General features: G+C 44.1%; 2 protein-coding genes across 3 annotated transcripts; one reads left to right on the forward strand and one right to left on the reverse strand.

The window, feature by feature from the left end:
- Positions 1-1819: 1819 nt before the first annotated feature.
- On the forward strand, positions 1820-3953 carry LOC139390604 (DNA damage-inducible transcript 4-like protein). The gene is made up of 2 exons (XM_071137834.1): positions 1820-2043; positions 2751-3953. The coding sequence occupies exons 1-2, from the start codon at positions 1875-1877 to the stop codon at positions 3197-3199; spliced, it is 618 nt and encodes a 205-aa protein (XP_070993935.1). The 5' UTR covers positions 1820-1874; the 3' UTR covers positions 3200-3953.
- An 820-nt stretch (positions 3954-4773) lies between these two features.
- On the reverse strand, positions 4774-18232 carry LOC139390605 (bromodomain-containing protein 8-like). 2 transcript variants are annotated; one of them, XM_071137835.1, is made up of 18 exons: positions 18159-18232; positions 17577-17673; positions 17394-17463; positions 17201-17250; positions 16966-17088; positions 16694-16774; positions 16462-16526; positions 16191-16354; positions 15818-16009; positions 15434-15530; positions 13058-13176; positions 12446-12910; positions 12156-12352; positions 11891-11983; positions 11727-11795; positions 11310-11595; positions 7751-7795; positions 6980-7275 (listed from the first exon to the last, which is right to left on the reverse strand). In XM_071137835.1, exons 1-18 carry the CDS (start codon positions 18175-18177, stop codon positions 7216-7218), a joined length of 2292 nt encoding a protein of 763 aa, XP_070993936.1. In that variant the 5' UTR covers positions 18178-18232; the 3' UTR covers positions 6980-7215. The 2 variants fall into 2 exon arrangements, with proteins under 2 accessions (XP_070993937.1, XP_070993936.1); XM_071137836.1 differs by lacking the exon at positions 7751-7795 and having other exon boundaries at positions 4774-7275.
- Between the last annotated feature and the right edge of the window lie 2390 nt (positions 18233-20622).

Here is a 20622-nt window from a genome sequence, read left to right on the forward strand (position 1 = left end):
AGCAGTGAGTGTATTCCAGTGTATTCCGGGAACCCTCAGGTGCCATATTTATAAAGGGATTCATCAAAAGGGAATTAAGCCAGCCACCTCCAATATACAATAAATCATGTTAAGGGGGTTATTAAACCTAAGCCTATCTTTTTAGGCATACATTAGGCTTGGGTATCCATAATTCTGTCATCAATTATATTTATGTTTAGAACAGTATAAAACCATTTTTTATAAATACACTATACATACAAAAGTATGTGGACAGCCCTTTATATTAGTGGATCTGGAGACTTCAGCCACACCAATTGGTGTCATGTGTATAAAATCGAGCACACAGCCATGCAATCTCCAGAGACAAACATTGGCAGTAGAATGGCCTCACTGAAGGGCTGTGACTTTCAACTTGGAACCATCATAGGATGCCACCTTACAAAACAAGTCAGTTCAACAAATTTCTGCCCTGCTAGAGCTTCCCTGGTCAACTGTAAGTACTGTTATTGTGTAGTGGAAACATCTAGGTGCAACAACGGTTCAGCCGCGAAATGGTAGTCCCACTACCGAGTTCTAAACTGCCTCTGAAAGCAACGTCAGCACAAGAACTGTTCATCAGGAGCTTCATGAAATGGGTTTCCATTGCCAAGCAGCCGCACACAAGCCTAAGATCACCCTGCGCAGTGCCAAGCGTAGGCTTGAGTAGTGTAAAGCTCGCTGCCATTAGACTCTGGAACAGTTGAAATGCGTTCTCTGGAGTGATGAATCACGCTTCACCATCTGGCAGTCAGACGGACAAATCTGGGTTTGGTGGATGCCAGGAGAACGCTACCTGCCCGGGTGCATAGTGTCAACCTTAAAGTCATGATTCGGGCTAGGCCCCTTAGTTCCAGTGAAGGGAAATCTTAACACTACAGCATACAATTACATTCTAGACAATTCTGTGCTTCCAACTTTTTTTCCCACCTTTATTTAACCAGGTAGTTCTCATTTACAACCATGACCTGGCCAAGATGAAGCAAAGCAGTGCGACACAAACAACACAGAGTTACACATGGAATAAACAAAACATACCGTAAATAACACAATAGGGAACAAATAATAATAACAAAAAAATATATATGTATATATATATTTGTGGCAACAGTTTGGGAAAGGCCCTTTCCTGTTTCAGCATGACAATGCCCCTGTGCACAAAACAAGGTCCATACAGAAATAATTTGTCGAGATTGATGTGGAAGAACTTGACTGGCCTGGAAAGAGCCCTGACCTCAACCCCATCGAACACCTTTGGGATGGATTGGAACGCCAACTGCGGGCCTAATTGCCCAACATCAGTGCCTGACCTCACTAATGCTCTTGTGGCTGAATGGAAGCTAGTCCCTGCAGCAATGTTCCAACATCTAGTGGACTGCCTTCCCAGAAGAGTGGGGGTTGTTATAGCAGCAAAGGGGGGACCAATTCCATATTAATGGCAATGATTTTAGAATGAGATGTTCGATGAGCAGGTGTCCACATACTTTTGGTGATGTAGTGTATGAGCATTGGACACTTTTATTTTCTTGATAACCTAACAATAAACCTTTCTAATAACATAAATGGCACAGAATACGGGATAAAACGGGTGATGTTGTCAGTACTGAGAGGCCAGTCAGTGCAATGTCTAGGCATGTGGCGTGAGGCTGATTCAACCCCTTTCAGCAGTTGCTCACCGTCGCGCTGCTATGGTAACCAAGGAGGCAGTCCCACAAGTGAGCAGCTGAAGCAACCAAGGATTACTATTTAAACACCGTGAGCGCTTCAGCGACTTCAATCAACTGACTTTACATGGAGGGAATAGACCGAAAACCTGTATCACTAAGTGGAGTAGTGGAGATCGAGGAAAAATCACAATGGTCTATACCGCGGCTTTGGTCCTCGGACACGGAATGCTCATTATGTCTGAAGAGGGTAGCGTAGTCGAGCGAAAGTTTCTCTATCAAATCACATCGAGCGACAAAAAAGATACGCGTCGGGGCAGCCTTGAAAGTTGCGAATTCATCAAGGAAAGGAACTCCTCAAGTAAGGCTCTGTTCTGAAATCTAAGTTTGTATTTAATCGGATATGTACTGTTCTAAATAATGGCTTATTTTAACTGTCAGTTAATTCTGTTGACTTTATAGGCCTTTTGTCAACTTTAGCCTAGGACTCAGGTTTTGACCATTCCAAGCGGTGGTAGATATTAATGTAGCTGATGCAGCCAGATAGTCAACTGCGTAGCCGACTGCTCATGACTGTCAGCTGATGGTCTGTTCTTGAAAGTTCATTCATTAAACCGAGCTCTGTCTCTCGTTTAGAGTTGCTAATACATTGCCTTATTTTGACGATCAATAAGGATAGTCTGTTACAATGCTACATTTTAGCCATTTTGCAGACGCTCCAATCCCGAGCGATTTACAGTAGCCTAGTGAGTGCATACATTTTTCGTACTGGTCCCCTGTTGAAATCTGAACACTCTGGCGTTGCAAGCGCCATGCTCAACCAACTGAGCCACACGGGACATGTTATTGAGTGTAGTATTATAAGACTACTCATCAAAATAAGGCAATTTAAGATGGTTTGAAATGTATTATTGCAACGCTATTGAATAGTAGGCTGAATAACTTAAATGGGCCTAAGTGGAATAGTATAGGCCTTATCAAATGTCTGTAATACAAAAGTATAGGTTGTACAACTTCAACTCATGGTTCATTAGCAATATATTGATATTAACGCATTCTCTTTTTCAGGTCTGGACGTTGAAATGACTCTTGACTGTGAGGAGAGAATACTCCAGCAGGACATGATCAGGCAGATCGAGAGTTGTCTCTCTGACGCTAAAGAATCGAATCTGCGCTGCAGGGTGCTGCTGCTTCCCCGCCCGCTGACCGCCAAGGTTGCCCGGGACGTGGTGCGTTCCTCAGTTGGAGAACCGTGTGGGCTCCGCGGGGCCTTCATACAGGTCTATTTGGAGACAAAACAGGGCCTTCAGCTGCAGACGCTGGGCATTATATCACCTGACCCGACCGTCACTCCTACCTTCGAGCTGTCCATTGTGTTCAAGCTGGACAAAGACGGTTGGCCTCCTCTCAAGCACATATTCGTTACCGACAAGTTGTTGAAACTACGACCCCAGTACCGGCTGGTCAAGAAGAAATTGTATTCCTCCGCGAGCCCTGTCATACACGAGTTTTGCTGAGAGATAATTTCTGATCGTCAACATGTCATGTTTCTACATTCCTTTTAGGGAAAAAAGCGCTGCATCACTTTTTTTGTGTACTAAATGAATGTCAATGTACATCTGTATTGGAGTTTTAAAATTCGAATGAAAGTTTTGCACTGTATATGCACTGGAAAATGACTGGAACAATCAGCTCAATTGTGAAACGAAATATATGATGTGTAGGTAAAAATGAGGGAATGGTTACCCTAAAGGTTTTGTATGGCTGAAATGTGAGTTGACCTAGTTAGAAAAAAAGCACAGAATGCATGTTACCTTGCTGGTTCTAGCAGGGGGTGAAATGTGTTAAAGTTCTGCACAAATGTAGGATCTTCATTTGAGCCAGTTTGCTGTAGCAGGGAAATAATCCTGCAGTAACAGGACATGTGAATTATGTCAATTATAATTAATGAACCGTTTTGTAAGGGTTGGTATTTTTCGTAAGAGAAAATCATATCTAAAATGTCAGTGGGAATTAAACTTCAGAAGTCATTTTGAACCTCAAATACAATACAAGTAGAACGTTTTCTGCATTGCATGGTTCTCAAATTAAGATCCTACATCTGTACAATAACAGCCAGTTTTTGTTTATGCACATATTTTGTTGTGCAACAATTCTAGGATTATTTTGTAAAACCATGGAAACCTCATGTTTGATGTGAAAGCAGAGGGAAGGCAAGCTGGTATTGCCCCTAACCCTGTGTGTAAATGTTTGTCTTGCAGTATTGTTAAAGTGAAATAAAATGTTTTTGCACAGTATCCTTTTCAGTGTTGCCATACTCTTTTTTAGAGCTGTCAAACTTCAATGTCTACACTTTATACCCAAGACCTGAAGGTCTCAACTTGGGTCTGTCAAAATTTAGACTAACATTCCCATTGTTTTCAATTCTCCTAATCTCTAAACAGTTGAGCAAAACAAACTGAAATGTGAAACTAAACAACTGTATATAAAGTTCAACACTCAGTTACTACTCTATTGTACTCCCACTAACATACAGTAGACATCCCACAGGGCACACCATGTCATTTCAATGTGGAAATGGGGGTTATTTTTGGTTGAGATCAAGGAGATTAACCTTTTATTAACCCACTCCAGACAGCCAAAAGTTTGTTGAATTCCCTATGGGTTATCACTGCTTTCTACCACCTAAAAGCACAACCAAATTAAAATGGAAAAAATTATTTAGTTCTCATCTAAATATATCACTGCACTTTCAAGGATTTAAAAGCACAACGTTCAAATGGGAATACAATGTCAGATATTTAGTTTATTTAAATAACTTCATGTGTCGTTACTGTGCTTAATTTAATAGCACAACCAAATGACCTGGATAAATTGGTTGAGATTACATTAATAGTGCAAGTGATCAATGTTGGTTGAGATTCTGCACAGATGTTTTATATTATGAAGATCTCTACAGACCTGCGACCTTCGCATGCCATCTGGAACATTAAGGCTCTCTGTGATTATGTAAGACGTTGATAGTTATAGTAACCTCAGAATGTGGCCATGGATGTGCTACTCATTTTAAGGTTGAATAAAAAAAAATGTTACATTAGTTTGTAAGAGCCTTAACTTTAGGCTATTTACAGTATTACAAAAGTCATAACGCATTGTGACAACCAAATATCAACATTTAAAAGAAATGGATTTACTGCTTGGATAGTTTAATCCGTCACTCGTTTAACCTATTATTCAACTTGATTTTTTGGGTTAATTTGGAGAATCCAGCATGATTTGTTAACTCATCAAGTTAATAGGCTTTTTACTGTATTGCAAAAGTGATATTGAATTAGGTTTGGTTGTCAACGCAACCAAATAAACATTTGAAGGAGATGTATATTTTGTGCCACTGACTTGTCTACCAATTAATAATTGATATGTTGGATTCACGTCTCCAACTCAACTAAAACATTAAAAAGGACTAAATCAAATTAAACTATTTAAAGTGCAATTAAAGTTTGATTTGATTTAGTCCTATTAACTTTATGGTTGAAATGGAGACATGAATCCTTCATATTCATTATTAACTTGAAGATTCCATTTGAAATCAACCAGAGCTTGAAACCCTAGACCTATTGTATTGTTTATTTTTAGTTGAATTCTGGGTTGAATTGAAACAATAGCTGTTGATGACTTTGCAAAGGCTATATAGGACTAAATATTATTATTGATATTACTTATAGGAGTATGGTTATACTTCATTTGCTCTGTTAAACCTATCCTTTAGAATGACTTCGATAGCAACAGTCAATTATGTAGTTATTAAGAGATCTCTCAATAATACATTTCTCATAATAGCACGTTGTTAGTCAGTGACAAATATCAAAGCTGGGCTTCATTAAAACTCTGGATGGGATACCAAATGGATAGCTGTGTAGACCAACTCTGCAGTAGGTGCTGCTGCCTAGTCTATTGTTTTTTTTAAACGGATAGTGGACATAACATTGAAGATCAGACATTGTTTCAAATTAAACATATTTTATACACGGTTTATCTATGTGCAAAATTGGTTACCACGATTACATAATTCTGTGGTTGAAAATTCCCCCTCAAAACAACAGTTGATTACTTTTTGCAAATCCAATGTATTTTCCATAGAAATAAGAATGAATAGAAAGGGCGTCTCCATTCAAGTCAATGATGGCATAATGGGTGTACCCATGCCCATTATGCCATCATTGGCATAATGGGCAAAAACAGGAAGTGTACCTTTCAATCTGTGCTGTGATTTGTTGAGTCAACTCAATTGATATTACAAAAAAATACATTCCATGAGCCACATTAGTTAGCATCATTTGAATGAACATTCTACATTACCATGGCAATCCAGCATCAGTTGATAGAACATTCCAAAATACCATGGCAATTATTGCATCACAATACCAGGCAGCCATTGCGAGTGTAAACATGAGTTAACCAGTTAATTAATTGCCAGGGTTAGAGGTTCCAAGCCTGTTCTCTTCACTCTTATTTCTATGGTATTTTCCAAATATACTGAACAAAAAATATAAACGCAACATGTAAAGTGTTCGTCCCATGTTTCATGAACTGAAATAAAAGATCCCAGAAATGTTCCATACCCACAAAAAGATTCTCTCTCAAATGTTGTGTACAAATTTGTTTACATCCTTGTTAGTGAGTATTTCTAATTTTCCAAGATGTTCTATTCACCTGACAGGTGGTGGCATATCAAGTAGCTGATTAAACAGCACAATCAATACAGAGGTGCACCTTGTGCTGGGGACAATAAAAGGCCACTATAAAATGTGCTGTTTTATCACAACACAATGCCACAGATGTCAAGTGCTGAGCGAGCGCGCAATTGGCATGCTGACAGCAGGAATGTCCACCAGAGCTGAATGTCTCTAACATAAGCCGTCTCCAACATTGTTTTAGAGAATATGTCAGTACAACCGTGGTTACACAGATCATGTATAACCACATCAGCCCAGGACCTCCACTTCTTCACCAGACCTTCGCGATCATGTGGGGTGGGAATTGTTGCATGTCGCGTTTATATTTTTGTTCAGTATAGATTCCACATTACAACACATTTACAAATTATATTGAAACAATGTTGATTCTACCAATCAGTTTGTGGACACTGGGATCATGATTCATTGAAGGATATTTTGCAGTTGGCTACATCCTATACACAAAACAACAGGGCCCCAAGTCAGTCACTAGTACTTTGGTACGACTGCAGATGTAAAACAGATTCAGTCCTCCAGGGCTGCAGTGTCTGCTGTTTACCAGTGGCAAATATCAATGAGAATCATATGATGTCTGGATATCTAGTGTACTGGCTTTAAATACAATCAGACTTAAGTTAGTTAATTAAACTGTACACAACTATGGTACACAATGATCAATCAGAAATGGCCTGGAGAGGAGAATACCCGAGGACTGCAGCCCTGCATCAAGTCTCTCTTTAAACCTCCAGCCCTATGGCCTGTTGGCAATCTATTGTCCTACTGCCTTTTGACTCTGGTTATTTCTTCATCTTCATGTCTGCTTCAATAGCACAGCGGCGCCCTCTGGTGCCCCCATCCTGCAGGGAAGAGAGGTTAAAAGGTAAAGGTCAGTTTGACACCAGGTTGAAAACCCAGTGATGGCTTGTGGTTGGCCCGTAGAAAAACACAAAGACGATCTCTGACCAGAGGAAATGAAGAAAAGAAAGATGAAAGGATGGAAAAAAACTAAAAGAAAGAAAAGCGATGGAGCAGACGAGACGATCACAGACGTTGAAGACAAAACCACTGGATACATAACACACAACCAGGATGGATCCATTTAAGAACCAAATACCGAAGGTAAAAAATATAGTGACGGATGTGTGTGTTAATATAAGAGGTGAGTGTATGCTTTTTGAGTGTTTGACTACAGGGGTAGTTGGTGTGAGTTGCGAACTGTTTTATGCGCTTCTGAATATGAGATTAGTGTTTTGGGTGTGTGTGACAGACAGAGAAACAGAGCGTGCGCTTGACTTGACCTGGTGAGTTCTGACCTTTGACCTGAATACTTACAAAGAGAGAGAGAAGGAAAGCGGGAGAGGCCATTGGGACACTGTCCTGTAGGAGGACAAACAGTTAGTGAGAAAAGAGAGAACACACACACACCTCTCCAAACACACCCAGAGTAAACAACAAACAACATTGTACAAACAGAAGAACAGACAGTAAGAGACATCCGTTCAGACAGTCAAGTGAAACACAGTACACAGAGACGGACGGCAGACACGGAGAGGGGGAGAGGGACGGCAGACAAGACAGCCGTGATGGAGAGGTGGAGACAAGACGCCGTAATGGAGAGGTGGAGACAAGACAGCCGTAATGGAGAGGTGGAGACAAGACAGCCGTAATGGAGAGGTGGAGACAAGACAGCCGTAATGGAGAGGTGGAGACAAGACAGCCGTAATGGAGAGGTGGAGACAAGACAGCCGTAATGGAGAGGTGGAGACAAGACAGCCGTAATGGAGAGGTGGAGACAAGACAGCCGTAATGGAGAGGTGGAGACAAGACAGCCGTAATGGAGAGGTGGAGACAAGACAGCCGTAATGGAGAGGTGGAGACAAGACAGCCGTAATGGAGAGGTGGAGACAAGACAGCCGTAATGGAGAGGTGGAGACAAGACAGCCGTAATGGAGAGGTGGAGACAAGACAGCCGTAATGGAGAGGTGGAGACAAGACAGCCGTAATGGAGAGGTGGAGAGGTGGAGACAAGACAGCCAAGACAGCCGTAATGGAGAGGTGGAGACAAGACAGCCGTAATGGAGAGGTGGAGACAAGACAGCCGTAATGGAGAGGTGGAGACAAGACAGCCGTAATGGAGAGGTGGAGACAAGACAATGGAGAGGTGGAGACAAGACAGCCGTAATGGAGAGGTGGAGACAAGACAGCCGTAATGGAGAGGTGGAGACAAGACAGCCGTAATGGAGAGGTGGAGACAAGACAGCCGTAATGGAGAGGTGGAGACAAGACAGCCGTAATGGAGAGGTGGAGACAAGACAGCCGTAATGGAGAGGTGGAGACAAGACAGCCGTAATGGAGAGGTGGAGACAAGACAGCCGTAATGGAGAGGTGGAGACAAGACAGCCGTAATGGAGAGGTGGAGACAAGACAGCCGTAATGGAGAGGTGGAGACAAGACAGCCGTAATGGAGAGGTGGAGACAAGACAGCCGTAATGGAGAGGTGGAGACAAGACAGCCGTAATGGAGAGGTGGAGACAAGACAGCCGTAATGGAGAGGTGGAGACAAGACAGCCGTAATGGAGAGGTGGAGACAAGACAGCCGTAATGGAGAGGTGGAGACAAGACAGCCGTAATGGAGAGGTGGAGACAAGACAGCCGTAATGGAGAGGTGGAGACAAGACAGCCGTAATGGAGAGGTGGAGACAAGACAGCCGTAATGGAGACAAGACAGCCGTAATGGAGAGGTGGAGACAAGACAGCCGTAATGGAGAGGTGGAGACAAGACAGCCGTAATGGAGAGGTGGAGACAAGACAGCCGTAATGGAGAGGTGGAGACAAGACAGCCGTAATGGAGAGGTGGAGACAAGACAGCCGTAATGGAGAGGTGGAGACAAGACAGCCGTAATGGAGAGGTGGAGACAAGACAGCCGTAATGGAGAGGTGGAGACAAGACAGCAGTAATGGAGAGGTGGAGACAAGACAGCCGTAATGGAGAGGTGGAGACAAGACAGCCGTAATGGAGAGGTGGAGACAAGACAGCCGTAATGGAGAGGTGGAGACAAGACAGCCGTAATGGAGAGGTGGAGACAAGACAGCCGTAATGGAGAGGTGGAGACAAGACAGCCGTAATGGAGAGGTGGAGACAAGACAGCCGTAATGGAGAGGTGGAGACAAGACAGCCGTAATGGAGAGGTGGAGACAAGACAGCCGTAATGGAGAGGTGGAGACAAGACAGCCGTAATGGAGAGGTGGAGACAAGACAGCCGTAATGGAGAGGTGGAGACAAGACAGCCGTAATGGAGAGGGGAGACAAGACAGCCGTAATGGAGAGGTGGAGACAAGACAGCCGTAATGGAGAGGTGGAGACAAGACAGCCGTAATGGAGAGGTGGAGACAAGACAGCCGTAATGGAGAGGTGGAGACAAGACAGCCGTAATGAGAGAGGTGGAGACAAGACAGCCGTAATGGAGAGGTGGAGACAAGACAGCCGTAATGGAGAGGTGGAGACAAGACAGCCGTAATGGAGAGGTGGAGACAAGACAGCCGTAATGGAGAGGTGGAGACAAGACAGCCGTAATGGAGAGGTGGAGACAAGACAGCCGTAATGGAGAGGTGGAGACAAGACAGCCGTAATGGAGAGGTGAGACAAGAGGTGGAGACAAGACAGCCGTAATGGAGAGGTGGAGACAAGACAGGTGGAGACAAGACAGCCGTAATGGAGAGGTGGAGACAAGACAGCCGTAATGGAGAGGTGGAGACAAGACAGCCGTAATGGAGAGGTGGAGACAAGACAGCCGTAATGGAGAGGTGGAGACAAGACAGCCGTAATGGAGAGGTGGAGACAAGACAGCCGTAATGGAGAGGTGGAGACAAGACAGCCGTAATGGAGAGGTGGAGACAAGACAGCCGTAATGGAGAGGTGGAGACAAGACAGCCGTAATGGAGAGGTGGAGACAAGACAGCCGTAATGGAGAGGTGGAGACAAGACAGCCGTAATGGAGAGGTGGAGACAAGACAGCCGTAATGGAGAGGGGAGGCGGACAGCAGTAATGGAGAGGGGAGACAGGACAGCAGTAATGGAGAGGGGAGACAGGACAGCAGTAATGGAGAGGGGAGACAGGACAGCAGTAATGGAGAGGGGAGACAGGACAGCAGTAATGGAGAGGGGAGACAGGACAGCAGTAATGGAGAGGGGAGACAAGACAGCCGTAATGGAGAGGGGAGACAGGACAGCAGTAATGGAGAGGGGAGGCGGGAGCATGGAGCCTGTCTACAGATGAAGTGTAATGGCAGGGGGGTTAGGAGAGAGGCAAGATACGATTATTAGGGCATGAGATGGGTACAGTCTGTCCTGCATCAATTGTACATGTCTTGGCTCCTTGGTGTTGTTGCTGGACTTGGAGGTATGTGTGTATGTTTGTGTACAGGTAACTGCCAAAATAAAGGAAACACATTGAAGTGTCTGTCACTCTATTGGATGGATGAGACACCATTCTTCCACCAGAAATGCCATAATTTGGTGTTTTGTTGATGGTGGTGAAAAACGCTCTTAGGCGACACTCCAGAATCTCCCATACGTGTTCAGTTGGGTTGATATCTGATATCTGGTGACTGAGACGGCCATGGCATATGGTTACATCTCATCAAACCATTCAGTAACCACTCGTGCCCTGTGGATGGGGGCATTGTAATCCTATGGGGCCATAGCCATGGTAGCCAAAATAATGGCATGCCCAGCATGACCCTAAGCATGATAGGATGTTAATTGCTTAATTAACTCAGGAACCACACCTGTGTGGAAGCACCTGCTTTTAATATACTTTTTCATCCCTCATTCACGCAAGTGTTTCTATAATTGTGGCAGTTACCTGTGTGTGTGTGTATCTAGTCTTACCTTCTCCACGGACTCCCCTGGCTTGCGACCCCCCTCGCGGCCTCTGAGGCTCTTGGTGGAGATGGAGGACTCGGAGGTCTGCATGATGAGCTGAGTGGCCAGGAACTGCTGCACATGTTCTAGAACATCTCTCTGCATCTCCAGGGCCATGTGGAAGACGTCGTGGTCAGAGCTGTTGTACATCACCGCGTTCTGGAACATCAGCATGATGTCACGCTGGAACTCTGCTGTTGTACGGATCTGACCCGCCTCGATACTCTTCTTGATGGCCGACAGATCCATGGGTCTGGAGGGCAAGGGAGGGAAAGGGTGTGTGTGTATGTTTTAGGGGGTAAGGTGAGCATGTACTTACATTGTTTAATAAATAGATTTTATTTTCACATTCAAACAAACCGTTTACTGTTATAGAACTCTCACCTGTGTACAATGCTGTGGTAACCAGGGGCGATGTCTTCAGACACAGACTGAAGGAACACACTGGCGTACCTGACACAGGTAACAACAATTGATCTGTCAAATTCTACAGTAGCTCAGACATGTTAAGTGATTGGCTGTTATTGGGAAAATGGCTAAGAGCTGACCTGTGATTGGCCGCTGCTCTCCACACCAGCATGATGGCTTTCTTCCAGATCTTCTGAGCCTGAACGGCCTCCTGATCCTCCCCACATATTGAACTGAGAGAGACGGAGGGAGACAAAGGAGGGTGAAGGGTTAGTGAGTGAGTGATAGAGGGGGATAGAGGTCATAAAGCATTCTTTAGTGTCATTCAGTGCTTTATTCAGGCTTGTGATAGAATGATCAGGTTAAGAGTTGCCATGGACACAATGACCAGGATTGGACACTTACAACTGGGAAGAGGCGGGGCTGCTGGCTAGCGAATCAGCTGTGGTGTAGCGTTGGGAGGAGGGGCCATAGCCATCCTCGCTCTCACTGGCTGCCGGTTCTACTTCTGATAGGTAGGGCCCCTCCCCCTCTCCACATTCCTTCATCTCCATTCCTTCATCAGGATCCCCGTCACTCGCTCCATCCTCATCCTTCACTTCCTACACATAGATACACAAGAAGAGATGATAATTCAACTGCACTTGGTAGAGGTGTGTGAGTGTGTGCTGCGTTTCTGAAAATAGGACAATTACCTTGGACTCTTTCCCTGATCCAGAGCTGTCTTCTGAGTCTAGGCAGGGTGTGTTTAGTTCTGGCTGGGTCCACTCCTCATTTTCAGTCTTCACAGCTGTGCTCAGGGCTCCTTCCTCCCCCAGAACTCCCTCCTCTGTGACCTCGCTTCCTGCCAGGCCATCATCAGCGACAACAGAAGGGACCACATTTGTCTGCACTGTTTCTTGTCCCTCACAGTCCTTCCCCTCTTCGGCTTCCCCCCTTCCACTCTCTGTCTGTGGCTCCAGGCTCCCAGGGTTAGCTCCAGCCGCAGCCTGAAGCCCATGTGTGGGGTCAGACTGAACCATAGGACCAGGCTCTGAGGTCTTCAAGTCCTGGGCCTCCCATGGGCCTGAGAGGGAGTGGCCAGCAGAAACAGCCTCCTCACAGAGAGAGAGAGCAGCCTCCACTGCTGCAGCATCTAGAGCCTCCACAGAGTCATCCACCTGAGGAATACAGACACAGAAAGACAGAGACACAGAGAGGACTGTGATGAGTGTGCACAAAAAAAGGTTGCTTACTACAGAGATATCTATGTCAAAAGCTGTATCCCACCCTCTCAAAGTCCCCCGCCCCCCACACACACCATGTACCTTCTCCTCTATGATGGAGATGATATCTCCCACGGTCTCCAGGTCCAGCTCATCCCCCATGTAGGAACCAGGTACATGGTCCTCCTCCACCTTCACCACCTCTGAGCCTGCCTCTTTGACTGAACACACACAGACAGACAGAGACAAAGAAACACACACGTGTCACCACCAACGAATGGTACACTGGTCTCACTGATTAGAAATCAGATGAGGGTTCCTCTTTATATACTAGATATTCCTTCCCTTTTCTAGAGGGAAGATAGAGACAGGTGAGTTTAGAGAGACACACTGACAGACGAGGGACAGTATTAACCTGTGTTGGGTGTGGCAGGGCTGGGCAGTGGGGATGTGGGGGGCACTGTTTCCATTGGACACACCAAAGTACATCTAATAAAGGACAGATGCACTTTGCTTCTAACACATTAAAAGCACAGAAGCACATACAGCACTAATACTTAGCATCCTAACTAGAGGTCGACCGAGTAATCGGAATGGCCGATTAATTAGGGCCGATTTCAAGTTTTCATAAAATTGGAAATAGGTATTTTTGGACACCGATTTGGCCGATTTAAATTATTTTTTTTTTTTACACCTTTATTTAATCTTTATTTAATTAGGCAAGTCAGTTAAGAACACATTCTTATTTTCAATGACGGCCTAGAAACGGTGGGTTAACTGCCTCGTTCAGGGGCACAACAGATTTTCTGCTTGTCAGCTCGGGGGATTCAATCTTGCTGTTAACCAATCTTGCAACCTTATAGTTAACTACACATGGTTGTTGATATTACTAGTTTATCTAGCGTGTCCTGCGTTGCAGCAGGGTAGCCTAGTGGTTAGAGTGTTGGACTAGTAACCGAAAGGTTGCAAGTTCAAATCCCTGAGCTGACAAGGTACAAATCTGTCGTTCTGCCCCCGAACAGGCAGTTAACCCACTGTTCCTAGGCCGTCATTGAAAATTAGAATTTGTTCTTAACTGACTTGCCTAGTTAAATAAAGGTAAAATAAAAAACGATAATCGATGCGGTGCGTATCGTTGCTCCAATGTGTACCTAACCATAAACATCAATGCTTTTCTTAAAATCAATACACACAAGTATATATTTTTTAAACCTGCCTATTTAGCTAAAAGAAATCCAGGTTAGCAGGCAATATTAACCAGGTGAAACTGTGTCACTTCTCTTGCGTTCATTGCACGCAGTCACGGTATATGCAACAGTTTGGGCCGCCCAATTTGCCAGAATTTTACGTAATTATGACATAACATTGAAGGTTGTGCAATGTAACAGGAATATTTAGACTGATGGATGCCACCCGTTAGATAAAATAACAGAACGGTTCCGTATTTCACTGAAAGAATAAACGTCTTGTTTTCGAGATGATAGTTTCCGGATTCGATCATATTAATGATTTAAGGCTGGTATTTCTGTGTGTTATTATGTTATAACTAAGTTTATGATTTGATAGAGCAGTCTGACTGAGCGATGGTAGGCACCAGCAGGCTTGTAAGCATGCATTCAAACAGCACTTTCGTGCGTTTGCCAGCAGCTGTTTATGACTTCAAGCCTATCAACTCCCGAGATTAGGCTGGTGTAACCGATGTGAAATGGCTAGCTAGTTAGCGGGGTGCACGCTAATAGTGTTTCAAGCGTCACTCGCTCTGAGACTTGTAGTGGTTGTTCCCCTTGCTCTGCAAGGGCCGCGGCTTTGTGGAGCGATGGGTAACGCTGCTTCGAGGGTGGCTGTTGTCGTTGTGTTCCTGGTTCGAGCCCAGGGAGGAGCGAGGAGAGGGACGGAAGCTATACTGTTACACTGGCAATACTAAAGTGCCTATAAGAACATCCAATAGTCAAAGGTTAATGAAATACAAATGGTATAGAGAGAAATAGTCCTATAATTCCTATATTAACTACAACCTAAAACCTCTTACCTTGGAATATTGAATTCTCATGTTAAAAGGAACCACCAGCTTTCATATGTTTTCATGTTCTGAGCAAGGAACTTAAACGTTAGCTTTCTTACATGACAAATATTGCACTTTTACTTTCTTCTCCAACACTTTGTTTTTGCATTATTTAAACCAAATTGAACATGTTTCATTATTTATTTGAGGCTAAATTGATTTTATTGATGTATTATATTATGTATTATATTATATTAAAATATGTGTTCATTCAGTATTGTCATTATTACAAATACATTTAAAAATAAATAATAATCAGCTGATTAATCGCTATCTGCTTTTTTTGATACTCCAACAATCGGTATCGGTATTGAAAAATCATAATCGGTCGACCTCTAATCCTAACACACATCAAGCCAAACACATAACAACCAGCCTGCCAGCAAGAGCGGTTACTCCATGGTTGCCATAGTTACCTGCGCTGGCGACCTCAAAGTCTGCTGTGATAGTGGGGGTTGTAGTAGGAACTCCTCCGTTAGCCAGTCCTGCAGCAGCAGCATCCGCCTCCACTACCTGACAACATCACGTCATCAACACACAATATCCCCAATTCCCTGTTCTCTAAAAACATCTACATCACCTGTTTTTACTGAGCAGCTTGGTAGGATGTACAACAGCATATTACTCCCTAGAATAGACAGGAATTTCCCCAACAACAGTAGCATGTGAAGTCAAACTTAACCTGAACCCTCTCCCTTAAAACAGATCCACACAATATAATCCAATATAACCCAAATACTTTCATCCCTTATTACCGCAAATCATCCCCTTTCAACTTCCTTTTGTAGTGTATTTCTCACCAGTATGGGGCTAGCAGAGATCAGGCTTCCTTTCTTCAGTAGCTCTGAGAGGAGAGGGGAGGGAGGCGGCGTGGACTTCTGACTGAGGAGCCTCTTCTGTGGGGAGTCGTCTACCAGAGACCCCAGGCTTCCCTCCTTAGGCCCCGCTATTGGAGCATCCGACGACGGTAGGAACACTGCTCCCCCCTGGGACTACGTGGACAGAGAGGGGGAAAAAAAACATTAATTGACCATTCCTCAATGACAACAAGAGACAAGCAACAACCAGCTAGAAGAGACACTCAAAACAGTACAAAACAAATTCTCTAATGTTTATACCAAGTGTTTTATGCACACAATGTTATGCTGACCAGGACTAAGACCCTTCCCTTACCAAATTGGCACCAAGGGTCTCCTCTGCCTGGGGCATGGCTGTATCTATTGGGGGTGTGGGGGTGTCTGTCTGTGCCCCCTCCATGCCCGTGGGACTGGCACCCAGAGGGGAGCGTATAGTGACACTGGACACCCGCTTGGGCGTGTTCTTAACCGCTTGGCGAGCTGAGACCGAAGAGAAGAAGGGTTATTATTACTGGTAGTTCTTGAGCCTAATAATTGTTCAAATCAGTGGTGTCCAAAATGTTTATTATTATTAGTCCAAAGCTTACCCTGATAGGATGTCTCTGTGGCCTTCCTCTTAAGATCTGCCTCATCCTCATCCTGCTTATTTTTTCTGCCAAACCATTTTAACCATGAAACACAATCTTCACTGCTAAATCCGGTACAGAAAGTACACTATGAATTACAACGTAGTGTTAACATCAAATAAAAAGAAAGGCATAATGTTAGACAGACAGGCATGCAGACACAAACCAAGAGACAGACAGACCAGTTTCTTACTGTGTTATGTCTGTCCACAGCTCCTCTAGCCGTGAGTCCAGATGTCCTGTCTGGATCAGATCCACCTCCTTCTTCAACTTCCTGTCAAAACAGGAAGTACAGGGCCAAAGGTTAAGCATGGTAAATAGAGTGTATGGAGCATGTCTGTCATCTAATGGCTTTGAACAGGGATAAATATTGGCTATGTATTGATAGTGAAGGTTCCACTGTGTATGTGTGTGTGAGACTACATTTGTATGTGTGTGAGAGCGGGAGTGCCTGTGTGTATTGACCTGTATTTGTCCTGCGTGTCTCTCAGTAGTTTTTTCAGCTCCTCTATCCTCTCGGCGGTGAGTCTCCGTACGATCACATCCTCGATGGTCTCCACCACCTCACCCTTCTCTCCACGCTTACGCCTGAAACAGCGCCATACATCAGACACATGAACAGCTCTGACGACAGCTGAAGTGCTGCCTCCGCAACAGAATACTCCAATAAAGCTGATAAAATGTGTGTTTGTGTACTAACTTTGGAGCCTCTGTGGTCTCCAGCAGCTCAGAATACTGAGAGGCACAGTGCTGTGGGGGTCAGAATCACAGAAAGCTGGTTAGATATATAGTAGCTGACCTTTCAACCTTGATCATCATGACAGAGATTAATTGTTTTGTGTCACAGTGAGTCTGACTATGAAATGGGGACAAACTTGTCGTCTGTCTCATACCTTCTGGGAGAACCAGTCTGGAGGGCGGCCTGGCTCTGAGAAAGGCTTGATGGCTCTGCTGACTGACACCCTGAAAAGCAGACAAAATGGTAGGAGGACAATCAAGCACACAAATTACCATGTAGAAGAACAACATGTAGATGCAGTCAGCGACAGACTGAAACAATTAGTGTGTTTGTTTACCAGTTTTGGTCTCCGCTCCTCATAACAGAGGAAGCTAGGCATAGTTTCTCCCTCAATGACCACGGCTCCGTCGGGCCAACGGACAGCCTCTTGTGTTCTACATAAAAACAGATAAAGCAATTATGACGCTTGGGATAGGTAGGCTAGCAATAGAAAGAAAGAGAGATGTCACAGGGGGAACCAAATTAGGTCAGAGCTCAAATATAGGCTAGATAATTAACTAGCTAAACACCGGCTACACAGCCAGCAAGCTACAATATTGCTGTTAATGCAAATACGGTTTTGAGCTATCTAGAAAAGCATAACGTCACCAATGAGCTAGCTAGGTAATTGAACACAATAATTGCTTTGGTTGTTTATCATATTCGGCTAGTAAGGTGCGTGCTCTCTAGCTAGGAACACCTATTGTTATCAAGCTAGCTAACATTAGCTAGTGGCGCGCGCCTGGCAAACTAACAAAACCCAGGCAGGGCTAGCTAGACGAAAATAATGTAGAAAGCTAGTTACGAAAATATTGTACTTTACATTTGAAATGTATGTATACGTTGTAGCTACACTTGCAAGCTAACAAATAATACTCACTCCCGACTCCACTCGCCATTTCTTTGTGGACAGGGCCTCGCCACTAAACTTCCGCCGGAATCATTTCAATGTAGCACAGATGTGGAGAATGACATCACAATAACTCACGTACCGCTTGTAGGGGGATTAACTCAAATGGTAGAGCGCTCGCTTAGCATGCGAGAGGTAGCGGGATCAATGCCCGCATTGTTTCCTTATTTTTTATTGAATGTGATATAATTAGCTTCTGAAGTAGTTTGATCAATTCCATTTCTTTCGGTGTTATACTTTTAGAAACGGATGTTGCTGCAGCTGTATTCTCAGATACACTGTATTATTAATATCAAATATGTTGATAATATTATTATCAACATAGCTCTATATATAACTTACACTGAAAATTCCATTCGTCATCATCTCTACATGAATGGAGGATTAGTTCAAATTGTAATACGCTTGCTTACCATGAGCGGTAGTGGGTCAATGCCTGCTTCCTTCAAATCTGTACTTCACATCTATGACTAGGCAGTGCCAGTGATATGGAATATGTTTTATAATTGCTGTAGTAAAAACAGGGGGATTTGCTCAAATGGTAGCGCGCTCGTTTAGCATGTGATGCCTGCTTCCTCCAAATCTTTATTTATTTCAGTCTTTTTTGCTCTTCTTTATCAACGGATCCAATAATTCCCGATCCCACCGTATGTGAAAACGACAGGTTTCTGTGATTTGTGGTCAAAAACATGCACACCAGATGATGTCAAAAGTATTTATGGATGATGTCATCGGAGAAACGTGACATGTGATTTTAACCAACTATGAGCTGGCAAAGGTTACTGAATCACATGCTACACATCAGATGATGTCATAAGTTTCCTATGACATCAGAAACCTGCCGTTTTCACATGTTGATGTTAGGGTGGTGCTGGAGAAGTTGACAAGTGGGAACCAATCAATCAAAGTGATTTATTAAGCCCTTTTTACATCAGCAGATGTCACAAAGTGCTTATACAGAAACCTAGCCTAAAACCCTAAACAGCAAGCAATGCAGATGTAATATATAGAGGTAGTGGCTAGGAAAAACTCCCTAGAAAGGCAGGAACCTAGGAAGAAAGCTAGAGAGCAACCAAGTTCTGAGGGGTGGCCAGTCCTCTTCTGGCTGTGCTGGGTGGAGATTATAAGAGTATCAAATCAAATTTTATTTGTCACATGCGCTGAATACAACAGGTATGCTTACTTACAAGCCCTTAACAAACAATGCAGTTTTAAGAAAATACAGAGAGAAAAAAAGTAATGAATAATTCAAATAAATAAAGAGCAGCAGTAAATAACAATAGCGGAGCTATATACAGGAGGTACCGGTACAAAGTCAATGTGGAGGCTATATACAGGGGGCACTGGTACAGAGTCAATGTGGAGGCTATATACAGGAGGTACTGGTACAGAGGCAATGTGCGGGGGCACCGGTGTCGAGGTAATATGTTCATGTAAGTAGAGATTTTAAAGTGACTATGCATAGATAATAAGAGAGTAGCAGCAGCGTAGAATAGGTGTGGTGGGAGAGGGGGGGGGGGGGGGGGGGGGGTAGCCATTTGATTAGCTGTTCAGGAGTCTTATGGCTTGGGGGTAGAATCTGTTTAGATGCCTCTTGGACCTAGACTTGGAGCTCCGGTACCGCAAGTACTTGACCATTAAGGCCAGATCGTTCTTCATTACGTTCAAACGTTCATAGATGACCAGCAGGGTCAAATAATAATCACAGTGGTTGTAGATGGTGCAAAAGGTTAGCACCTCAGGAGTAAATGTCAGTTGGCTTTTCATAGCCGAGCATTCAGAAGTAGAGACAGCAGGTGTGGTAGGGAGAGAGGGAGAGAGAGAGAGAGAGAGGGAGCAGGAGAGGTTGAGAGAGGGTCAAAAACAGCAGTTCCAGGGCAAGATAGCACATCCGGTAAAAGGTCCAGGTTCCATAGCCACAGGCACACAAAAAAATAAACTGGATCAGCAGCACGACCAGGTGGACTGGGGATGGGGAGAGCCAGGAGACATCAGGCCAGGTAGTCCTGAGGCATGGTCCTAGAGCTCAGGTCCTCTGGGAAAGAGAAGGAGAGATGGGAGAATTAGAGGGAGCATACTTAAGTTCACACAGGACACTAGATAAGACAGGAGAATTACACCAGATAGGACAGCTGAAGAAACATTTATCTTTAAGGACAGCTGAAGAAAGCACACGTTTTCTTCAGGAAAATGACCCTTACTAGTTCCTTTGTAGTTTCTGCATTGTGTCATAAGAACCAGATAAAGTATTAGTGAACAGTTGCTCTGAGGTTTATGGAACAAAAACACCATAATTTGGGGGGGCGCGGTGAGACTTATTTAAGATACTCTATGAAGATGTAAGGTTTCAGACGTTTTCGGAAGATGGTCAGGTAATCAATCCACTGTCCTAAAGTTTGGGGGAGGCTCGTTCCACCATTGGGGTGCCAGGACA

The sequence above is a fragment of the Oncorhynchus clarkii genome, chromosome 31 (assembly GCF_045791955.1).
Source record: "Oncorhynchus clarkii lewisi isolate Uvic-CL-2024 chromosome 31, UVic_Ocla_1.0, whole genome shotgun sequence".
NCBI lineage: Eukaryota > Metazoa > Chordata > Actinopteri > Salmoniformes > Salmonidae > Oncorhynchus > Oncorhynchus clarkii.

Coding starts and splice junctions, on each gene's coding strand:
- LOC139390604 (XM_071137834.1), top strand. CDS start 1,875: ATGGTCTATACCGCGGCTTTGGTCCTCGGACACGGAATGCTCATTATG. Junction 2,044..2,750: donor CAAGGAAAGGAACTCCTCAA/GTAAGGCTCTGT, acceptor TCTCTTTTTCAG/GTCTGGACGTTGAAATGACT.
- LOC139390605 (XM_071137835.1), bottom strand. Junction 17,251..17,393: donor CAGACTGGTTCTCCCAGAAG/GTATGAGACAGA, acceptor TGACCCCCACAG/CACTGTGCCTCTCAGTATTC. Junction 11,796..11,890: donor AGAGCAGCGGCCAATCACAG/GTCAGCTCTTAG, acceptor TACCTGTGTCAG/GTACGCCAGTGTGTTCCTTC.